This window comes from Gallinula chloropus (assembly GCF_964237585.1).
Source record: "Gallinula chloropus genome assembly, chromosome: 19".
Classification (NCBI taxonomy): domain Eukaryota; kingdom Metazoa; phylum Chordata; class Aves; order Gruiformes; family Rallidae; genus Gallinula; species Gallinula chloropus.
Genome location: NC_140104.1, coordinates 10,217,361 through 10,234,399, shown reverse-complemented (window position 1 = coordinate 10,234,399; position 17,039 = coordinate 10,217,361). Strand labels below are relative to the sequence as shown.

The 17,039-nt window shown below is 53.4% G+C and overlaps 1 protein-coding gene across 2 annotated transcripts in view; it reads right to left on the bottom strand.

Annotated features, from left to right (window-relative positions):
* The window catches only part of CLUH (clustered mitochondria homolog), a 37,390-nt gene that overhangs the window by 2,225 nt on the left and 18,126 nt on the right, over nt 1-17,039 (bottom strand). For both annotated transcript variants that reach the window (XM_084273231.1, XM_084273232.1), the window contains exons 8-25: nt 16,396-16,543; nt 15,722-15,814; nt 14,493-15,187; nt 13,146-13,363; nt 12,414-12,518; nt 11,210-11,310; nt 9,271-9,423; nt 8,620-8,682; nt 7,692-7,936; nt 6,899-6,983; nt 6,059-6,212; nt 5,608-5,747; nt 5,420-5,500; nt 4,690-4,815; nt 4,100-4,221; nt 2,623-2,716; nt 1,800-1,934; nt 693-766 (exon numbers count right to left, since the gene is read on the bottom strand). In XM_084273231.1, coding sequence (XP_084129357.1) covers nt 693-766; nt 1,800-1,934; nt 2,623-2,716; nt 4,100-4,221; nt 4,690-4,815; nt 5,420-5,500; nt 5,608-5,747; nt 6,059-6,212; nt 6,899-6,983; nt 7,692-7,936; nt 8,620-8,682; nt 9,271-9,423; nt 11,210-11,310; nt 12,414-12,518; nt 13,146-13,363; nt 14,493-15,187; nt 15,722-15,814; nt 16,396-16,543 — 2,832 coding nt within the window. The remainder of the gene's footprint in view (nt 1-692; nt 767-1,799; nt 1,935-2,622; nt 2,717-4,099; nt 4,222-4,689; nt 4,816-5,419; nt 5,501-5,607; nt 5,748-6,058; nt 6,213-6,898; nt 6,984-7,691; nt 7,937-8,619; nt 8,683-9,270; nt 9,424-11,209; nt 11,311-12,413; nt 12,519-13,145; nt 13,364-14,492; nt 15,188-15,721; nt 15,815-16,395; nt 16,544-17,039) is intronic.

Here is a 17,039-nt window from a genome sequence, read left to right as displayed (position 1 = left end):
TGCAGTGGTCTGAAAGAGGCTGGTAACCAGCACTGTTGCAGTGATCCCAGCTTATGCTCTCTGTAAACAAACCAGGGGGAGCTGGGGAAGGATTCCATGCGAGCGGTACCTGAAGACACAACTGCACTGTAGTGCCTTGTCTGCAGAAGAGCCAATGTTGCTCTTCGCAGCACAGCACTCCCTTCACTTCTGGGTAGAGAGCACTGACCACAAACAGCTCAGCAAAGGAATCCCCCCGTGCTGGGCTGAGGGGCTGCAAACAGGCACAGAGGGTGATGTCAGCTCCTGGCCACTTGCCGAGCCCCCCATTGGACAAGTCACACAGTAAGGGTCTTGCCCACTGACACATCAGCTCTCTGGGGAGGTGCACCAGCTCCCTTAGCCTCAGGGAGATCAGATTGTTGCTACAGGGTCATGGTTACAGTTTGGAAGGAGACCCAGGCAGTTCATGCAACGTTCCTCCAGCCAGGAGCATTTTAGTGCCCAGGAATGCTGCAGAGCATCCCTTCCCGAGTGCCTGGCCCTGCCTTCAGCAGCAGTTTTTAATGCAGCAGGCAGTTTCTGCCGTTATTTGCCTGGTGCTGCCTGAACAGGTACCACAGAGAGCTCAGGGGTTGGGTCTGAGGGAAGCACTGGGCTTATGCCAGCTTACACAATGCCTGCAGGCAACACGCAGAGAGGGGTCACTCTACCTTAGTGGAATGAAGAGAATTCCGTTGATAATGTTGAGCTGCTCCAGGACACTGGCCATGCTGGGAGCTGTGAACTACAGCACAGGAGAAAAAACAGTGTTAGAACTTATGAACAACTCTGAGCTCAGGAGCAAGCACAGGCAACACACACCCCAGCGACGAAAGGCCAGAGCAAGGGGCACTCCGGGAGCTGGAAGGTGCCATCCTTGTATTTGCTACTCTCCGCATCTGCCAGCTGGAAAGCGGCATCCAGAGGTCCCTGCACACTTTCCCTCTGAACTCTGCAGTGCCCACATGAGCCTAAAATATGTCTCTGAGCATTTTTCTCCTTCAAGTGTTGCGACAAAGGTGAAGTCTTTGTCACTGCTCTGTGGGTTTGACCCTCCTGGCTGGACACGCCTTCCTGGACTTGATTTTTTACTTGATCCAAGGTCCTTACGCTCAAACCACCCAGCCACAAACTGCTGTGTTCTGTACTCAGCTCCCTGCAGTGAGGACACAGCTCGACCGCCCCCCCACCCTGCACAACACTGCTCTGCCCCTTCTCCTGGGATTACCCTTCCCAAGCTCCTGGCTCACACTCCTCCAGCAGCTGCTGGTGTCTGGCATAGTGTGCAGCACTCATCGCACACACTAGTGCAAGCACCTCTAGAGAGGCCAGAGGGGCAAGTGTGAGCTGCCAGGGGCATGGGCAGGTTGGAGCTGGGGCTTGGCCTAGGAGGGCCCCCAACCCTTGGAAGGAGAACAAAGCACGTGGTGAAAGATGACAGCGCCTCTTAGAACGAGGAAGCTGAAGATCTCCGGGCCTGAGCAACCCGCCCGCAGCCAGTGAGTCAGCGGAGGGGCAGGTCTGTGCGTAGGTGTCCCGAGCTGCCACAGTCAGCTCAACAGCCAGAGTGCAGAATGCCAGAGCCCAGAATGCCAGAGCCCAGACCCATTCTGTTCCAAAGCAGGGCGGGGGGGGGGACACAAAGGCTCAGGCCCCAGCAGTTATGCTCCTGCCCTCCTGTGCCACCACCTCCTGTGCTGGCACCACCGTGTCCCTTGGGAGCAGTTAAACGACCTCGGCCTCGGCAGGGCGCGCTGCCCGCTGCACCACGGGGTTACCTTGAGGGGCATGATGTTGGCGTTGGAGCCGTTCTTGTAAATCTCGTTCATTGTGCGCTGAAGGGCGACAGCTTGCTGAGTCAGGTATTTCAAGTACTCGGAGCTCTCTTTGGTCTTCTCATGGTGCTCACCGAGCTGATTGGGAAAGGGGGGAGAAAATAAAGGTGTAACGTGACAAATCAGGTCAGGGCCTGGAGCAGGGTGCACTCCTCGGCTCTGCCGGCTCAACACCCTTACAGAAACTCATCAGGACTGGGATTCACCTGCCCTGGCATTCAGGAAACAAACTAAGAATTCCTCTAGGAGCCTTATCAGCAGCAGCACACACTTCATCACACGGGAGCATGTCTGCAGAGAGGCATTCCCTCTGCCAGGCTGTGCCTTCAGCCAGTGCAGACATGTTCAGACAGACAGACCCTGGCTGACACTGAAGTCTCCCCATGCACCAGGAAGGGCTGTGAGCAGCAGCAGCACTGCCCCATGCAGCTCAAGTACCCCCCAGCTCGGGTCTGGTGTGTGACAGACGTGGCGCAGGCAGCAGAATGGGCAGGGCAGCTCAACACAGGGTGAGGGGCACAGACCGCCCCTGGCAGGGAGGCTGCTCAGGGACTTGGGCATAAAACTGGATGCCAGTTATGGGACAGGGCAGTTCCCCTCCATCCTTAGAAGGAAGAGTCCCTGCACCTGCTCAGGGCAATAGGTGACAAAGGGTTCCCCATGTCCCAGCCATGTCCCTGTTCCACAGTGGTGCAGCTCAGCTCTGGCAGGAACGCAGCACGACGGGCGCGCGGCACAACGGGCGCACGGCACACGCGCTCTGTACCTGGTTTTTGTAGATGGTGTATCCCTCCTTCTCGTGCTGCAGTGCTGAGCGGAACTCTGCTTTGCTCTCGTACACTCGGGCTACCAAGTGGTGGCTGTGGGGGGGAAAAGGCACTTGAACCAAGACGAAACATCTCTGCAGTGAGTGGGCAGGACCCGGCGTACCCATGCCTGGGCTGGAAGCCTTACTGCCTTCCCTGACACTACCAGGGTCACAGGAGGCAGAGACTGGACTCAATACAACACCTGGGCAGTTACCTCTCCCTACCTGCTTGGGGATTAAGGTGCTATGCTGATCAGGGCTGGACTTTTGTTGAAATTCTGGGAACTGACCCACAGAAGGGAAGCCTGAGCTGGGGACGTTCTCTTCCCACAGCAAGAAAAGCCAAAGGCCACAGTGGACAGAGGCAGCACATCCATGGGAACATCTCAGGGTTCCATTTGCTCACTGGAGCAGGGAGAGCAGCTGTGAGCCCTCACCCTTCTAAACGGGTCTTTTTGTTTCTTGGAAAGCAAAGGAGTCAATTACTTGTCTGGTCACAGCCCCAAGTTAAAACAAAGATCTACCAGCACGGGAACAGCCAGCAAAGCAGTGCAGAGCCAGGGCCCAGATCACCCAAGCTCTCTCCAGTTGGGAGAGCTGCCTTGGCTTGGCCTGGGCTTCCTTAGAGTTTCTGGAAGGGAAACAAGACTTGTGGGGCTGGCAACACTGCTCGATGGGAGGCCCTGAACCTCACCAAGCATCCTGGTGCTACGAAGGGAAGGCAGGATGCTTTCTGCAGAACGCTTATCCATCAACTGCAGGAAAACAATCAGGCTCTTGTGGGCGCTTAATAAGATTTATTTTCACCCTGACGAAGAGCAGATGGGCTGCAATGTGGTAGCAGTAATTAGGAGTGGGCCACTGCTTGGCTGAGAGAGCCAGTTCTGCTTTCAAGGACAGTGCATGCAGCACTGAAGAGCAGATCCCACACGTGCCGGCCACTCACAGCTCGGAAGCTGCTCAGTCTGTTACTCAAATATGAAGCTTTATGGTAAAGGGCACATGGCAAATGATGGGTCTCAGAGAGCTCCCTGAGGGCTGAAACAATCCAATCCAAGTGTTTACATGTCATCCCAAAGCCCCAGCACAGCGACGTTAGCCACGCTCTCCAACCTTCATGTGCCACATACTCTTTCCCATGGAGAACCCACCAGGACCAGGTCATCCCGACAGGCTTTGGGGCATCCAGCATGACAGCAGATCCCCAGTTAACAACAGATCTCTGCCTTTCAAGACAGCAAGCTTGGCTGCTGCGCTGTGGCCTTGGCTCACACAGCCCAGCAGCCCCAAGGAGCCTAACAGCTGGGACAAGACCGAACGCCTGGTGTCAGAGGCCACAGCTGGTCCCAGCTGGATCAGATGCCTCCAGCCGGGGCACAGGAGGACACACAACCTGACAGACAGCAGCCCAGCCCAGCACTCCAACCCGCCTCACCTCAGTGCAACTTTCAAAGACTTGGAGCCGTGGTACTTGGAGCTGATGGCCAGCGCGTTCTCCAGGAACCGGAGGGACAGGTCGTACTCCATGACCCCATGGAGCACCAAGCCGATGTTGTTCTGCACAGAGGAGCCAAGAGGGTGTTCAGAAAGGTAAACTCAAGCTATGTGTTTATTGCCTTGGTATTTATGAAGCCACAGGGGTATTTTGTTGTGGAAAAGGCCGCAGCAGCCACACGTTCCCAGCAGACATCCCTACAGCACCTGACAGGAGACCAGTCTCCCTCAGGGAGCTCAGAAGGAACTCTCTCCACTTTATGCCAGGGCAACAAGAATGGGCTGAATTAAGGAACTCGCCCACAGATTACAGGCTCCTGAACCCACATCTCCAGTGCCCCAGGGGAGAGCTCCAGCCACAGAAGGCTGACCTCCCCAGATACACCCAAACTCCTCCTTTCCCCTCTTCCAGCAACCCAGGGGGGCAAAGCGGTGCCTGTGGTTTGTTTCCAACAGCCACCACCATGGGTGATTTAAAGCCAAGAGGTTTCCTGGAGAGGAGAAACCTGGGAAGTCTGAAAGATGACTTACATCCAAGAGTGCCATTTCTGGGTGATCCTCCCCAAACACCAGCAGCATGAGGTAGCGTGCACGGTACAGCAGGTTCAACGCTGTAGAGAGCTGGCTGTTCGCAAAGCAGTACAAAGCAAGGTGCATCTGTAAGAGAAGTAACCTGGTATCAGTGTTGTTTACTTCCCAGTCCATAAAGCAACCCAGTATCTCCTTTTTACTCCTGCCCTCAGCTGTACACAGGTGTAAGGTCAGCCTGAAAAGGCTTCAGCCACACAGAAAACCCAGAGTCTGCTGGCTGATCCACAGCCCCACTGAGGCACCGCAGAAGACACGGTGCAGAGGAAGCTGTTGCAGTGTTTCATTTCGGTTTCTCTCACACACCTCAAGGAGCATTTCACAACAGACTTGTATTAGATGATGTTCTGATTGCACTCTTGGGGCAATTGTTGCTCTCCCTTCATCTCTGACCTGACCCTGAGGCAAAGCCAGCTCAATGATGCAACACAAACAGGCACAGAGCCAACAACCCCCCGATTCCAAACCACACAGGACGAACGCTGACCTGCAAACACTGAGGTGCCCAGTACAAGATCACCAGGCACAAAGCTTATGGCAAACGAGGAGAATTCTGTGAGGAACACTGCAGAGGGGAGAACCTCAACTGCTTTCTATGCACAGACAGGAATTGCAGTGCTCAGACACCAGGTGAACATACGATGCTGCTCCTCCCCCAGCAGCCTGTACTTACGTATTCTTGAATCGTGTTGGGGTGTTCAATACCCAGGACCCTCTCGCTCATTAGCACCGCTTTCTGCTGATTACTTAAGGCCTAGACAGAACAGAACACCCAAAGCAAGTCACACAGATGCCACGTGCTTCAGCGAGCGAGCACAGGGAAGGAACAAGTACAGAGCCCCCGTCGGAGCCCTTGCTCACCTCTGAATAATCTCCCATGATGTAGTTGAGACGAGCCAGCAGCCTCAGGCAGGCACAGATTTCTACATGCATAGCACCATACACATTGTTGAACAAGTTTAAGGCTTCATTGATGAGCTCACAGCCCTCCTTCAAGAAACCTGGAAAGAGTTACGTCCATGTACATCCATATATGTTAAACACCCATAGGACCACCGGCGAAGCGCACTGCCTGCTGCACGAACACAGCCAGGGGTCACTGCCTGGGGTAGGGACTAAAGCCTGGGAGAGGAACTGCTGCCCTGTACCCATCCTTGTTTGTCAGCAATGTCACAGCAGGTGTGTGTTTCCACGGTCCTGGAGACCACAACTCTGCCAAAATGGAATGAGTGGGGGTAAACAGGCCACACCACACTCCCTCTTCCTTTTAACTGCAGTCGCCCGAGAGGCAGAAGCCTGAGGGGGTCTGTACCTTGCTGAACCTTTGCTTGCCCGCTCTGGAAGAAGTGGAAAGCATCTGAGGCTTTGGGGTTCACATGCTTCACTACAGGGAAGATGTTGAGGATATCCTCCTCTGTGAAGGTGGGCTTGTGCCTGTTGTCAAAGTTGTACTCTTTCAGCAGGATCTGGAGGAACCCAAAAGACCAAGGAGACACAACAGTCACCACTTCCACTGGTACCCAGCAAGGAAAGAGGGGGGGAAAAGGAGCCTTGGATTCTGCCTGCAGATTCACTCAAAGCATTGAGGACAGCTCTTTGAAAGCGGGTCACACGTAGGTGTACACCAACAAGGGTGCCTGGTGAAACCACACTGCAGCACCAAGGCACAGCTGTGCCAGTACTGCACGGGGAGTCCTGTCCAGCCAAACCCCACACCCCATAGAGCGAGGAGATGAGTGCTGTGGGGGAGCAATACTGCTCCTCTGAGCACGGCCAACCCCAAAATCTTGCTCTGCTCAGCCAAAGAGCTGCGTCTCTCTGGATGGGGAGTATGTGTATGCGTGAGCTTTGGCAGTGTTTGGGTCTGCCAGCCGGAGCAGGGATTGTATCTGGGTTGGCTCAGCTTCCCAGGGAAAGCACAGCAAGTTCACCCTAAAGGGGAACTGGATTAGAAACCTCATTCCCCAGGGCTGGAACTTGCATCCCAGCATTAACACCACGGTGCTGGTTTGGGCTGGGAGAGTAATCTCCACAGTAACCAGTATGGGGCTGCGTTTTGGATCCGTGCTGAAGAGTGTCAGTAACTGGAGAGGATTTTACTGAGAAGCAGCACAGAGCATGATGGGGAAGGGAGGGAAGAGCTGGATCTCACCTGGACTCCAGTTTTGAGGGAGATTTCACGGAGCAGGGTGATTTTCTGCAGATTATACACTTCAGCTGCTTGGTCAGCATTCTCACTGCAAGAAGCACACACAGGCATCAGCTCAGGACATCCCCGCGCTGTGTGCAGCCTGCAAGGCTGGGTGCTAACAGACCAGGGGCTGACGCTGCAGCAAGGTGAGCTTACAGAGGTGTGCAGGGGTGCTTTCTATGGAAATCCTAAGTGTGTTCTCATCAAAGCTCACAGCAGAGTTCAGGTGAGAGCCCAAGTGCCTTCAGCTCTTGGGAAGGGGCGATCACTGGCTTAGCTACTCGTCACAGGTTTTCTCTTGGGACACTTTGCTCACCATTCCAGTTTAACGCCTGCTATCTGCACTCTCCTGCAGCTGCAGCCTTACTCACTGTCTCTGCTTGAGATATGGGAGAAGCTGTCCTTGGTTTTAGAACATTAGCTCCTTTCAGCCTAAACCACCACCTAAACGGACAAACCTCTTCTGATCACCCTCCTTCACCTTCTTACCTTCTTCTCCCCCACACCATCAGCTTCCCTTTCTCCTCTGGTTTTCCCAGCTGCCTTTGCCTCAGTTTTCATCACACTTCAGATTTCAGGGACACTTCCCCCTTGCTACCCTCTGCCCAATTTCTGTAGCACTCCCTCAAGAGCACCCATTTATATTCCAATGGAAAACAAGTCCAAAGGCAGGTCTGACTGAAGAGCAGCAAGAACTCCAGGTACCTGGTGAGTGAGACTACAGGCACGAGGGAGGGTGACTCGCTCTGCTTACCATTCCAGGCTAAAATCGAAGTAGTTCTTTGCTTCTGAACAAATGTTCCTCCAAAGCTCCTGGGGGGTCATGATGGCCCACGCGATGTTATCAGCATTTCCAAGGTTCCTGTTTTTCCTTTTCTTATTCTTTTTCTTGGAGACCAGCTCATCAGCTGGAAGATGGGCAATGGGATTTGGAAAGGAGCTTAGAAAGCAATTGAGGAAGTGGCTGATGGCTGCTGATAAACCCGACAGCTCCACACCCTACAGCGAGACACCGAAATCAGTCGTGGAAGACACCTGCCATCACACAGCCACAACTCCCACCCCGAGTCTCGCACAAATCCAGTCCTACCAGAACCGGGAAGATCTTCCAGGCCAGGGAGAGGAAGGCAACATTTGCAAGTGGAACTAGCACAGGCAGAATTATGCAGATAAGAGATAAGTATATACCTACACACACAGATCTATCCTGCCTTGCAGCTGCTACCTGGGACAGAGGAACTCGAAAGCCTAAGAAAGGTTGTGGCACCGGAGCAGAGCCGGGTGTACTGCTACACACGGACAGTGTGTGTAAGGATGTGCTGGCATTATGCAACTACAAAAGCTTCTTAGAAGGGCAAAGGCAACACTGTTTAAGAGGAAAAGGTATGGCAAAGAAAACAAGCTCTGATTTCACTTTTAAAAGCCTCCACCATAACAAGTGAGAATCTGGGGAAGCAAAGCATGAATGATTACTCTCTGGGAAAGCCAGCTTCAAGTGGGAACTTGTTTTCCCTCACCCACAGGCCTGTACCTACTTTAGCACTAATGAGATTGTACTTCCCGTTGCCAGGCAACCCCTACGAACTGCCTAATGAGAGACAAGCTGCCTAATGAGAGACAGCTCCAATGGGTGCTGTGTTAGAGAGGACACAGGAGGCAAGATGTGAGACTGCAGGTCATACCTGGAGGTACGTCTTGAAGATGTGTTTAGCCGATCGAGTGATCAATTCACTGATTCCTATTTTCTACCCAAAGGAATACAGAAAGAGATCAAGTGTCAGTCAGCAAGAACAATTTAAAACACGCTTTGTTTTTGAAGCAGGCTTTTGCCAAGATCTGCAGAAGTGTCCCCAGCCTCTGGCAAGACTCCTGGTGCTGGGGAAGGGCCCCTGCACACCTGTGTGTGGGGTCCACAAGCCACCACGTGTGGCACAGCCCCACCGGTGCTGGCAGGAGCCAGTGCAGCACCCGCCCTGTGCCAGCCCGCAGGCAGCCACACTCACACCACTTCCCAACCTGATCCAGAGCCCTGACGGATCTCAGGGGCTTAGTGCACAGCTTAGAATCCAACAGTGTGATGCCCACTACTGTGCCTGGGAATCCCTGAAGTGCTTCTCTATCCCAAAGGACACCCAAACCCTCTAACATGATGAATACCATTAAGGATTTAGGAGCAAAGCTCCCCACCCACCATTTACAGGTCCTTCTCCCTCCCCCTGCATTTTTGAAGCTGATTATTTTTACACAAACAATTGGCCAAGCTGGAGTTTCTAAGGGGTAAGTTACACCCGAGGCAGTTTAACTGTCAGTCTGAGGCCAGGCCTGATGCTTACAAAAATGTGATCCAGCTGTGCACGGCCAGGAGTCTTGGTGATGAAGGTGATCACTTTGCCCAGGTAACGCATGTTGATGCCCCTCTGGTGCATGGCCTCTGCTAAGGTAGCCCCATCCATGGGGAGCACTGTGTGATCCAGGCAGTCTTTGACCTGCAGGTAGATGCAAACTTCAGTTACAAACAGCAAATGGGAAGAAAATCTTTTATTTTTTTACATGAATTGAAACCAAGGAGGGAAAAGGCATTGCCTGGCAGAGAAGGCTGTTCCCAGGGGTGAGCAGCTCCAGGCTTGAGCCCCCAGCAGCAGTGTGCCAGGAGCAGGAGAGCAGTTCCCCCAGCACCAATGGGATGGGATGACAGTCTGTCCAGCACTGCAGGGGCACAGGGGCAGCACTGCTGCTCCCCAGCTCCCAGTCACACACAGCTTTATCTGGGGCTTAGGGCATGCCAAGGCTCCCTCAGTGGGCAGAGCACTGTAGTACCACAGACCATGCTACCCAGGCAGGGCGAACACTCATGGGCAGGCAGCCCAAGGCAGGCTGCGCCAGCTCCTTGCTCTACTCCTGTCTCAGTGGAGAATGAGCAGCACTACTCACTCCCAACAAGCGCTGAGCAACTGGGGGTGCAGAGGTAACCACCACAGTGAAACAGCTCAGGCTGCATCCAGCTCCCTGTGCAAAACAAGCAGAGGCCCTGCTGAGCAGCACAGAGGACAGTAACCAAGCACTGAGCGTGCAGCATCCTGTCCAGCAGCGACAGCGTTCGGCACAGCTCAGCACACAACTTGTAGCAGTTTGCCTGAGGCCACAGAGGGACTCAGCAGCAGAGCACAGACTCAGAGGGCTCCTGTGGCTCTAGCAACAAGAGCCACCTTCCCTCTGGTACAGCTTACTTAACGAACATTCGTGGAACTAGTGGGCCAACCCTGAAGGGCCTCACAGTCAGTAACTTAAAATGTTTCTGATTAAAGGTCTACGTGGAGCTGTGCACACTTGGATGATAAGTGGAAACAGCACTTGCACTTAAAGTTGTGCTGCAGCACTGATAAAGAGTCAGCTGATAAAGAGTCAGTTAACTCAGGCCACGGAGTTACACCGGTTCCTCTCTGATACAGGGCTGCCCACTGAGCAGCTGGCCTCTAACCTGCCCTCGCTGTGCCATGCAGCACTTTGGGTTTACACACCAGTGTATTCACTGCCTTGTAAAGCAACAGTCACCAAGCCCTCTTCTGATTCATTCCCCCTCCTTTTCATGTAAAGGCTGAAGGCTGGTCTCAAAGGTTATGCTGACGACAGAAGCAGTGGATTTGGAATTCAGAAGAAACTTTAAAGCAAGGAAAATCCCCCTCCTACACAGACCAACATCTCCTGAGCTCCTTGGAGTGCAGATCACCAATCCCACACCCTAGGTACAGTATGGATTAGCCGTCAATTCAGAGAGTGACTTGAAACAGGAAAGGCTGGGCTTTCTTATCTACCCAGGTGCATGGGTAAGCACCCAAAACACTTAGGGCTTACAGAGGAATTTTTTACAATAGATATTAATAAGAACAGTTTCCCAGTTCACTCAAAATTATTAGTCACTAATTGAGTCACAATCAGGGACAGATAATACAATAAGTCGTGCAGGACGCCCAGGGCTAGGGAGGATGACTTACGTGGTCCTTATTGTCCCAAACTCTTAGCAATAGCTGTTAATTACTAGTGCCAAAAATTCTTTGTTGGATGGAGGTGGGAAAACCATGCCATGATGCAAGAGAGGAAATGGAAAACCCCTTCTGTGCTTGCACCAGCGATTGTTCACTCCTGGTGCCAGCAGAGCCCAGCGCTTGCTCAGGAGGTGAAGCTGGCGTTACCCCTGTGTCAGCGCTCGCTCGGGGCGCCCAGGCTGACAGAAGCTTTCAGAGGGGACATCACTGCTGGCCCTCAGTCCCTTACCAAACCTGGGATCTGGCACGACAGCAAGAACGCAGCAGCATCCTTCAGCAGCTGCTTCTGATCCTGCACCTCCTCTTTGCTCGACTCAGGAAAACGAACACCTAGGAGAGTAAAACAGGAGAAGAGAAACCACATCAACTCAACAAAGAAACGAGCCACGCACAGAAAGGGTTTAGTAAGAACAGGTTAAAGAGTGATTCTGTCTCCCTGGAATTAAAGATGCTTCTTCAAGAGCTCATCTCTGCAACACAGTCCATTGGAAGAGCATGAGCTGCTCTGCCCAGGCAGTAGCCGCACCACTCCCGCCCACTTATTCATCCTTGATGCAGCTTTTAAAAGACCAAATTCTGCCCTGTGTAGTCTGTTTACACTGGTCCATTACACTTTCAGCACTAGAGTCTAGCTAGCCTGGAGTGGGAACTTTTCAGCACATGGACCAGTAACTACTGAAAGCGCTAGAAACTCAAGAGCGTTTTGCTTCTGCACACCACAATTTAAATAAGGCTCCAGGTTCTAGCTTTAGAGTCCTTGCCAAAGCACCAGCCCCTCACCAGCCTCAGAAGATGCTTGGGCATTTCAAAACACATGCTCCTTCCAAGCTAAATTCAACTATATGGCTGTTCCCCCACAATCTGCATGCACGCAGCCACAGCATTCACCCCATAAACCTTCTGGGATCTTCTTCTGTAATTTCACACAAGAAGCACTGATCCCAGCCATGGAGGGCAACACCCCATGTCTGCAACTGAAGCATGTTTTTGAAAGGACACTGTGGCCTCCTTACCATACCGTTACTAAAACAAACCCTGACCTTCACTGATGATGCAACATCAGTCATTCAACTGCTGGGTTTTTGTGTAAGCTACTATATTAGGATCAAATTTAATTTTTTCCCCCTCCCTCTGGTTCTTTTCCTGTGGTCTAACAGCTGGGATGCTGGAGAATGGCAAGAAGATTCTTGGCAGCAATCTGCAGACCTCCCCTGAGCACAGCTGCAGGACACAGCTTACTGCCTGCACTTGGCATCACAATCAATTACAGCTCCTTTCTTTTCTCTAGCTTTGTGCTTCATGGAGCATCCTCCACCAGGCCCAGCCAGCCAAAAGCCAGCCACATTCTTAGCTACAGAACACAATCTGTTGTCTGCAGCTGGCTGGACCCAGCAATGCTCTGAAGGACTAAACCCAGCTCTTTGTTCACATACCTGGTGAGAAAATATCTGGGTTAAACCGAATGTCAAATGATGTGTCACTAATGGAGCCCACAGCCTTGCAAGCATTTCGAATCACTTCTCTGCTTTTGGGATCCACTGGAGCAGGAAGAAACACAGAATACAAATGAACGTGGATGTCAGAGAATAACAAGCCTAGCTGTTATTAGGAGAAACGTTTTGTTGCTAAAAGCAACAGTGATGGCATGTTCTGCAGAAATCCATTATAAAAGAAATGAATTGATGGTATTCAGAAAGAAGGGTGGCTGCAAAATGCAAAGTCTGACAAGAGCGTGTCAGATGACCCAGAAAACCTGTGGACCCCTCCCACCCCCCACCACAGACACTCAGGTACCCAAGCCTGGGATCCCCCTGGGTACATGTGCATCACACGCTTCCCACCCCTGCCAGCGCCCACTCCCCCTCCACCAGCACCAAGCCCCAGGCAGCCCAAGCCTGGCTGCCACCCCTGCAGCCAGTTTGGTGGCCAGGCTCTTGCTCCGTGGTAGAGACACTCGGCCACCTGCCCTACCGGCCCCCACATGATTAATCCCTTGGTGTGGGAACAGCTCTGTGCAAGGACTAAAGCAATATTGACAGCAGCAGCCAGCGCCTGGCCTGTTTAACAACAAACAAGTCACCCCGGCCACCCCCAGCCTGGCACAGCTCCCACCAGTGACACAGCCCACCAGGCAGGGCAGGAGGCACGGGCTGAGGATGAAATACCTGTTCCATCATCAGATGCGATGGTCTCAGCAAGCTCTTTCACCTGATCAAGTCCAGTCACGTTATTGTCTATTTTACCGTCCTCTGACTCAGACTTCTCGCTGTCTGCAGTGCCATTCTCTGGAGAGGAGCCGTTCTCCAGCGCACCTGAGCTCTCCTGCTTGCTGGCTTTCTGCTGCATCAGCTGCAATGCGGCCAGCTTCATGAATAAGAGATACCTGCAGCCAAGGCAAAGAGGAGCTCAGCACAGCAGAGAATGCAAAAGGATCACCGCTGCTTGGCACGGGAAAGCTTCACAAGGTTAGAGCTACGGCCCACACAGCTTCCCTGGGGAACGGTGGGATGCACACCCCCCTTCCCGTGAGCTTTCCAGGTCAGAAGGAACACACATCCATTTATCAGAAGCAGCAAGAAAAAGTGGGGTTTCATTACCCATCACCAGGGGAAACCAATCCCCTTGCAGCGGGGACAAACCGCTTTCCACACGCCGCACCCGCCGGCGGCTGGGGCTCTCACTGCCAGACACACAGGACTGGGTTGAATGGAGCAGCCACCATCCTGCCAGGAGCCCGCTGCGGAGAGGCCCGGCCTCGGCCAGCCAAGGCGAGCGGCAGCACCCTACGGCCACAGCCCTGCACGCTGCGGGTCTGGAAGCTCTCCCGGGGAGCAGCACAGCCTGCCTGCAGGCACACGCAGCGCTGGGAAGGGCACACTGGCTGTGGGGTGGTTGCTCAGCAGGCAGGGCTCCTCTGTCAGCACCCGAAGGGCTTGTTCTCCCACCAAGTGACGCACAGGCTCTGATGTCTGTGAGAGCAGAGCACCTGCAGCCCTTCCCATTGGGCCAGAGCGTTAACAGCACCACAGGCCTCAGACTGGCCCTGCTCCTGGAGCCCCCACTGCCTGGCCTGCACTGAGCCAGCCCATATGCCAACACATCCCACCACAGAAGTGCCTATGGTGATTCCCATAGGTGATTTTCTTCAGCCTCTAGGACAAAGAGGTAGCACTCAAGACATATGGAGAGCCTTGAAGAGCATCACAAACCGCAACTCCCTGTGCCCCATCTGCCTAGGATATCTGCAAAGAACTCCCAGATGTTTGTCCAGGAGGCAACAACCAGATCTGGACACAAAAACCCAAACCATTTCTTGCCCTGGCTCCCTGTAACCCTGACAGAATCCCTCCCGTTTTCATCTCTTGCTAATTAAGTTTTAATAACTGTGCCTGCAGAGCCAGGCAACCAGGGAATTAGCTGCCCACTCAAGGGAGCTGTCACATCGGGGACAGCATGGTCCTGATTCGGACCCCTATCAGTTACAGGTGGAGGAAGTGGGGAGCTCAGCTCACCTGTGTTCTACAAAGGCATCAACAAGCTCTTGCCGGAGACAGCAAAGCTTGTGCCTGTGCTGCTTGGGGAAGCCCATTTTCTTACATTCCTCTGGCATCTCCTCCCCTTCGACAGGCAGGAAGTTTAGATCTGGAGGGAAAGTGCGGAGCAGGTCCAGGATGTAGTGACGCCCGTCATTGCCAATAATGCCTTTGCACTCCACTGAGGAGCACAGCTCCACCTCCTCGTTCTTGTCATTGAGGACTTTGTGCTTCTGGATCTTCAGCGGCCTGCTGGTCTTCTCCAGCAGCTCCAGGTACTTGGGGTGCGAGACAACTGTCTTGCCAAAGTCTATTGACCCATAGATGACGCTCTGTTCCTGCTCCCGTTCCAAGATGCCAGGAATAATAGACTGAGCTGTCACCCTGTAACCTCTGTAATCCACCACGACAGTCCCCAGCGTGTACAGCCCTTCCACATCCACAGCATTATAGGTCCGCACACCATTGAGATCATTGGTAGGAGCTACGTAAGCAGCAACATCTCCGCCAAAGTCCTTGTAGTGGTCACGGACATCAAAGCCCAGGCTGAAGAAAATGTTGTTCCAGATGAACATCTGCATCTTGGTCTCTTCGCTGGGGTTGATGGCCATGACGTTGCCATCGATGACAGCCATAGCACCTCTCGTTGCTGCTGCAGTGAAGTCACTGTGAACCTGGAGGCGAGCAGAGAGCGAGCCGGGTAAGGAAGGGCTCCCACCCTCCCAGCACCTCACTATCAAAGCTCCCTGCAGACCCCTCCATCACTCCTCCCCTCCTGACAGCCTTCCAGGACCAAGTAGGTCAGCTGGCTTCTACTTTTGCGAGCCTGGCCAGTGGCATGGATACAAGTCCCTGGAGCCAGAACATCAGGGATCAGCATGGCTCAGGGTCATTAGCTCTCTGCAGAAGGCCTAGGTGGAAGCACGTGCCCCCAGCCCTGTCCCCCTCCCAAAGGAGGGCTCGACCAGACAGAACAGCAGAGGACAAAAAAGGCCTCAGGGTCAGCAAGGAGACACAGGGTCAAGGAGTGCAACTCTTCCCTGTGGGGCTGGGAGCAGAAGGCAGATGTGCCAGAGAGAACAAGACCCTCAGCTTGCAAACACAAAGCGTCCCCTTGCACTGTCTAAAGGGCAGCCCAAGCGAAGCATCCAGGCATGGTATGAGCAGCAGAAAAGGGGCTGTGCATTGCTGGCATATCCCAAGGTTACCTTGAAAATGGCTCGTTCTCTCAGCAGCCTCTCAGGCAGGTTCTTCCGTGGCAGCTCTCGCGTGGTCTGCAGCTCCTCGTTCCAGTCTCTGGTCTGAAAGAGCCAAAGCCTTGTGGGAAGCAATGCATTGGGTAGGAAGGGGCTGGCAATCAGCATTTCTGCTTTACAAGGCAGTTTGTGAGAGAAGGGAGGGGAAGGGGCAAGAATTCAGGGTGCCGTGGAGTTCAGAGGAAGTAAATTAGCAGCAGGGATGGACACTCCTCATGAGCAGACTTTACTCAACAGCAGTTTGGGCCAGACCTTACATTAGCCCAGCTTATGCAGTGCAGTTTGACTGGAATGGCAGCTTGCTGGCTCTGGAGGAGCCCAGTGCCAGTTTCACTGGCCAGCACACTGCAGTGTGGCCACACAGCAGGCAGAGAGCCACCCACGGGCAGCTGTTACAGCACTGCACCACTCTCAGCCTGCAAGATTTCACACTATGAAGGTGCAACTGCAGGTCTGACTGGCACACCGGAGCGCTCTGCCGACTGCAGGGTGCTCGTCAAGAGAAGGGACATGGGATTTATGGAAACATGAGCAGAAGCTGCTCCCCTCAGACCTTTATGTATTCAGGGAGCTGCAGCAGGCTGCAAAACTCTTGCCAGTGACCCCAGCCAAAGCAAGACCAATACCTGCCCAGGTATGTGCTCTTCGTAGCCCAGTCTAGAGGTATAAGCGTCCTCTGCCCGGACACAGTCCATGGCGTGTTCTGCTTGCGGAGCCGTCCAGCTGTACACTTGGAAAGGGGTGGCTATCCTTTCAAAAGGGTGTCTCTGAACCCTAGTTTGGGAGTGAGAACAGTTAGAAAACAGTTTTGCAGATTTCTTTCCCTTCTAAGAGAATTTTCCTTCTCCTGCAACAGCAGCTTCAGACAAGGAACAGAACAAGACCAGGCCTCACAAGCAGCACAGGGGACTTGCGTAAGGACCACACACCACAATGAGCAACTGGAACAGGCAGCATCTCTCAACAACAGTCTGCAGAGTTACCTGGGCTCTCCCCACTCCCCTTCCCATGCCCAGTTTTATCCCAGAAACCCCCATGCCCCTCCTCATTCAGAGCCAAAGGATGCCCGCTCCCACCCAGCCAGCCCTCCCAGACCAGCCCTCAGCTTTCCAGACAGGACACGTTATAAGCCAGCTCACTGCACACACCCGCTGACGAAGTGAAGCAGCAAGCTTCACCCAATGGCTTCCTGTGTAATCCATCTGCTCCCAGCAGGTGCCAGAGTCTCCTCTCTATTTACTTCTGGCCCAAGCATTATCATTTTTAAATG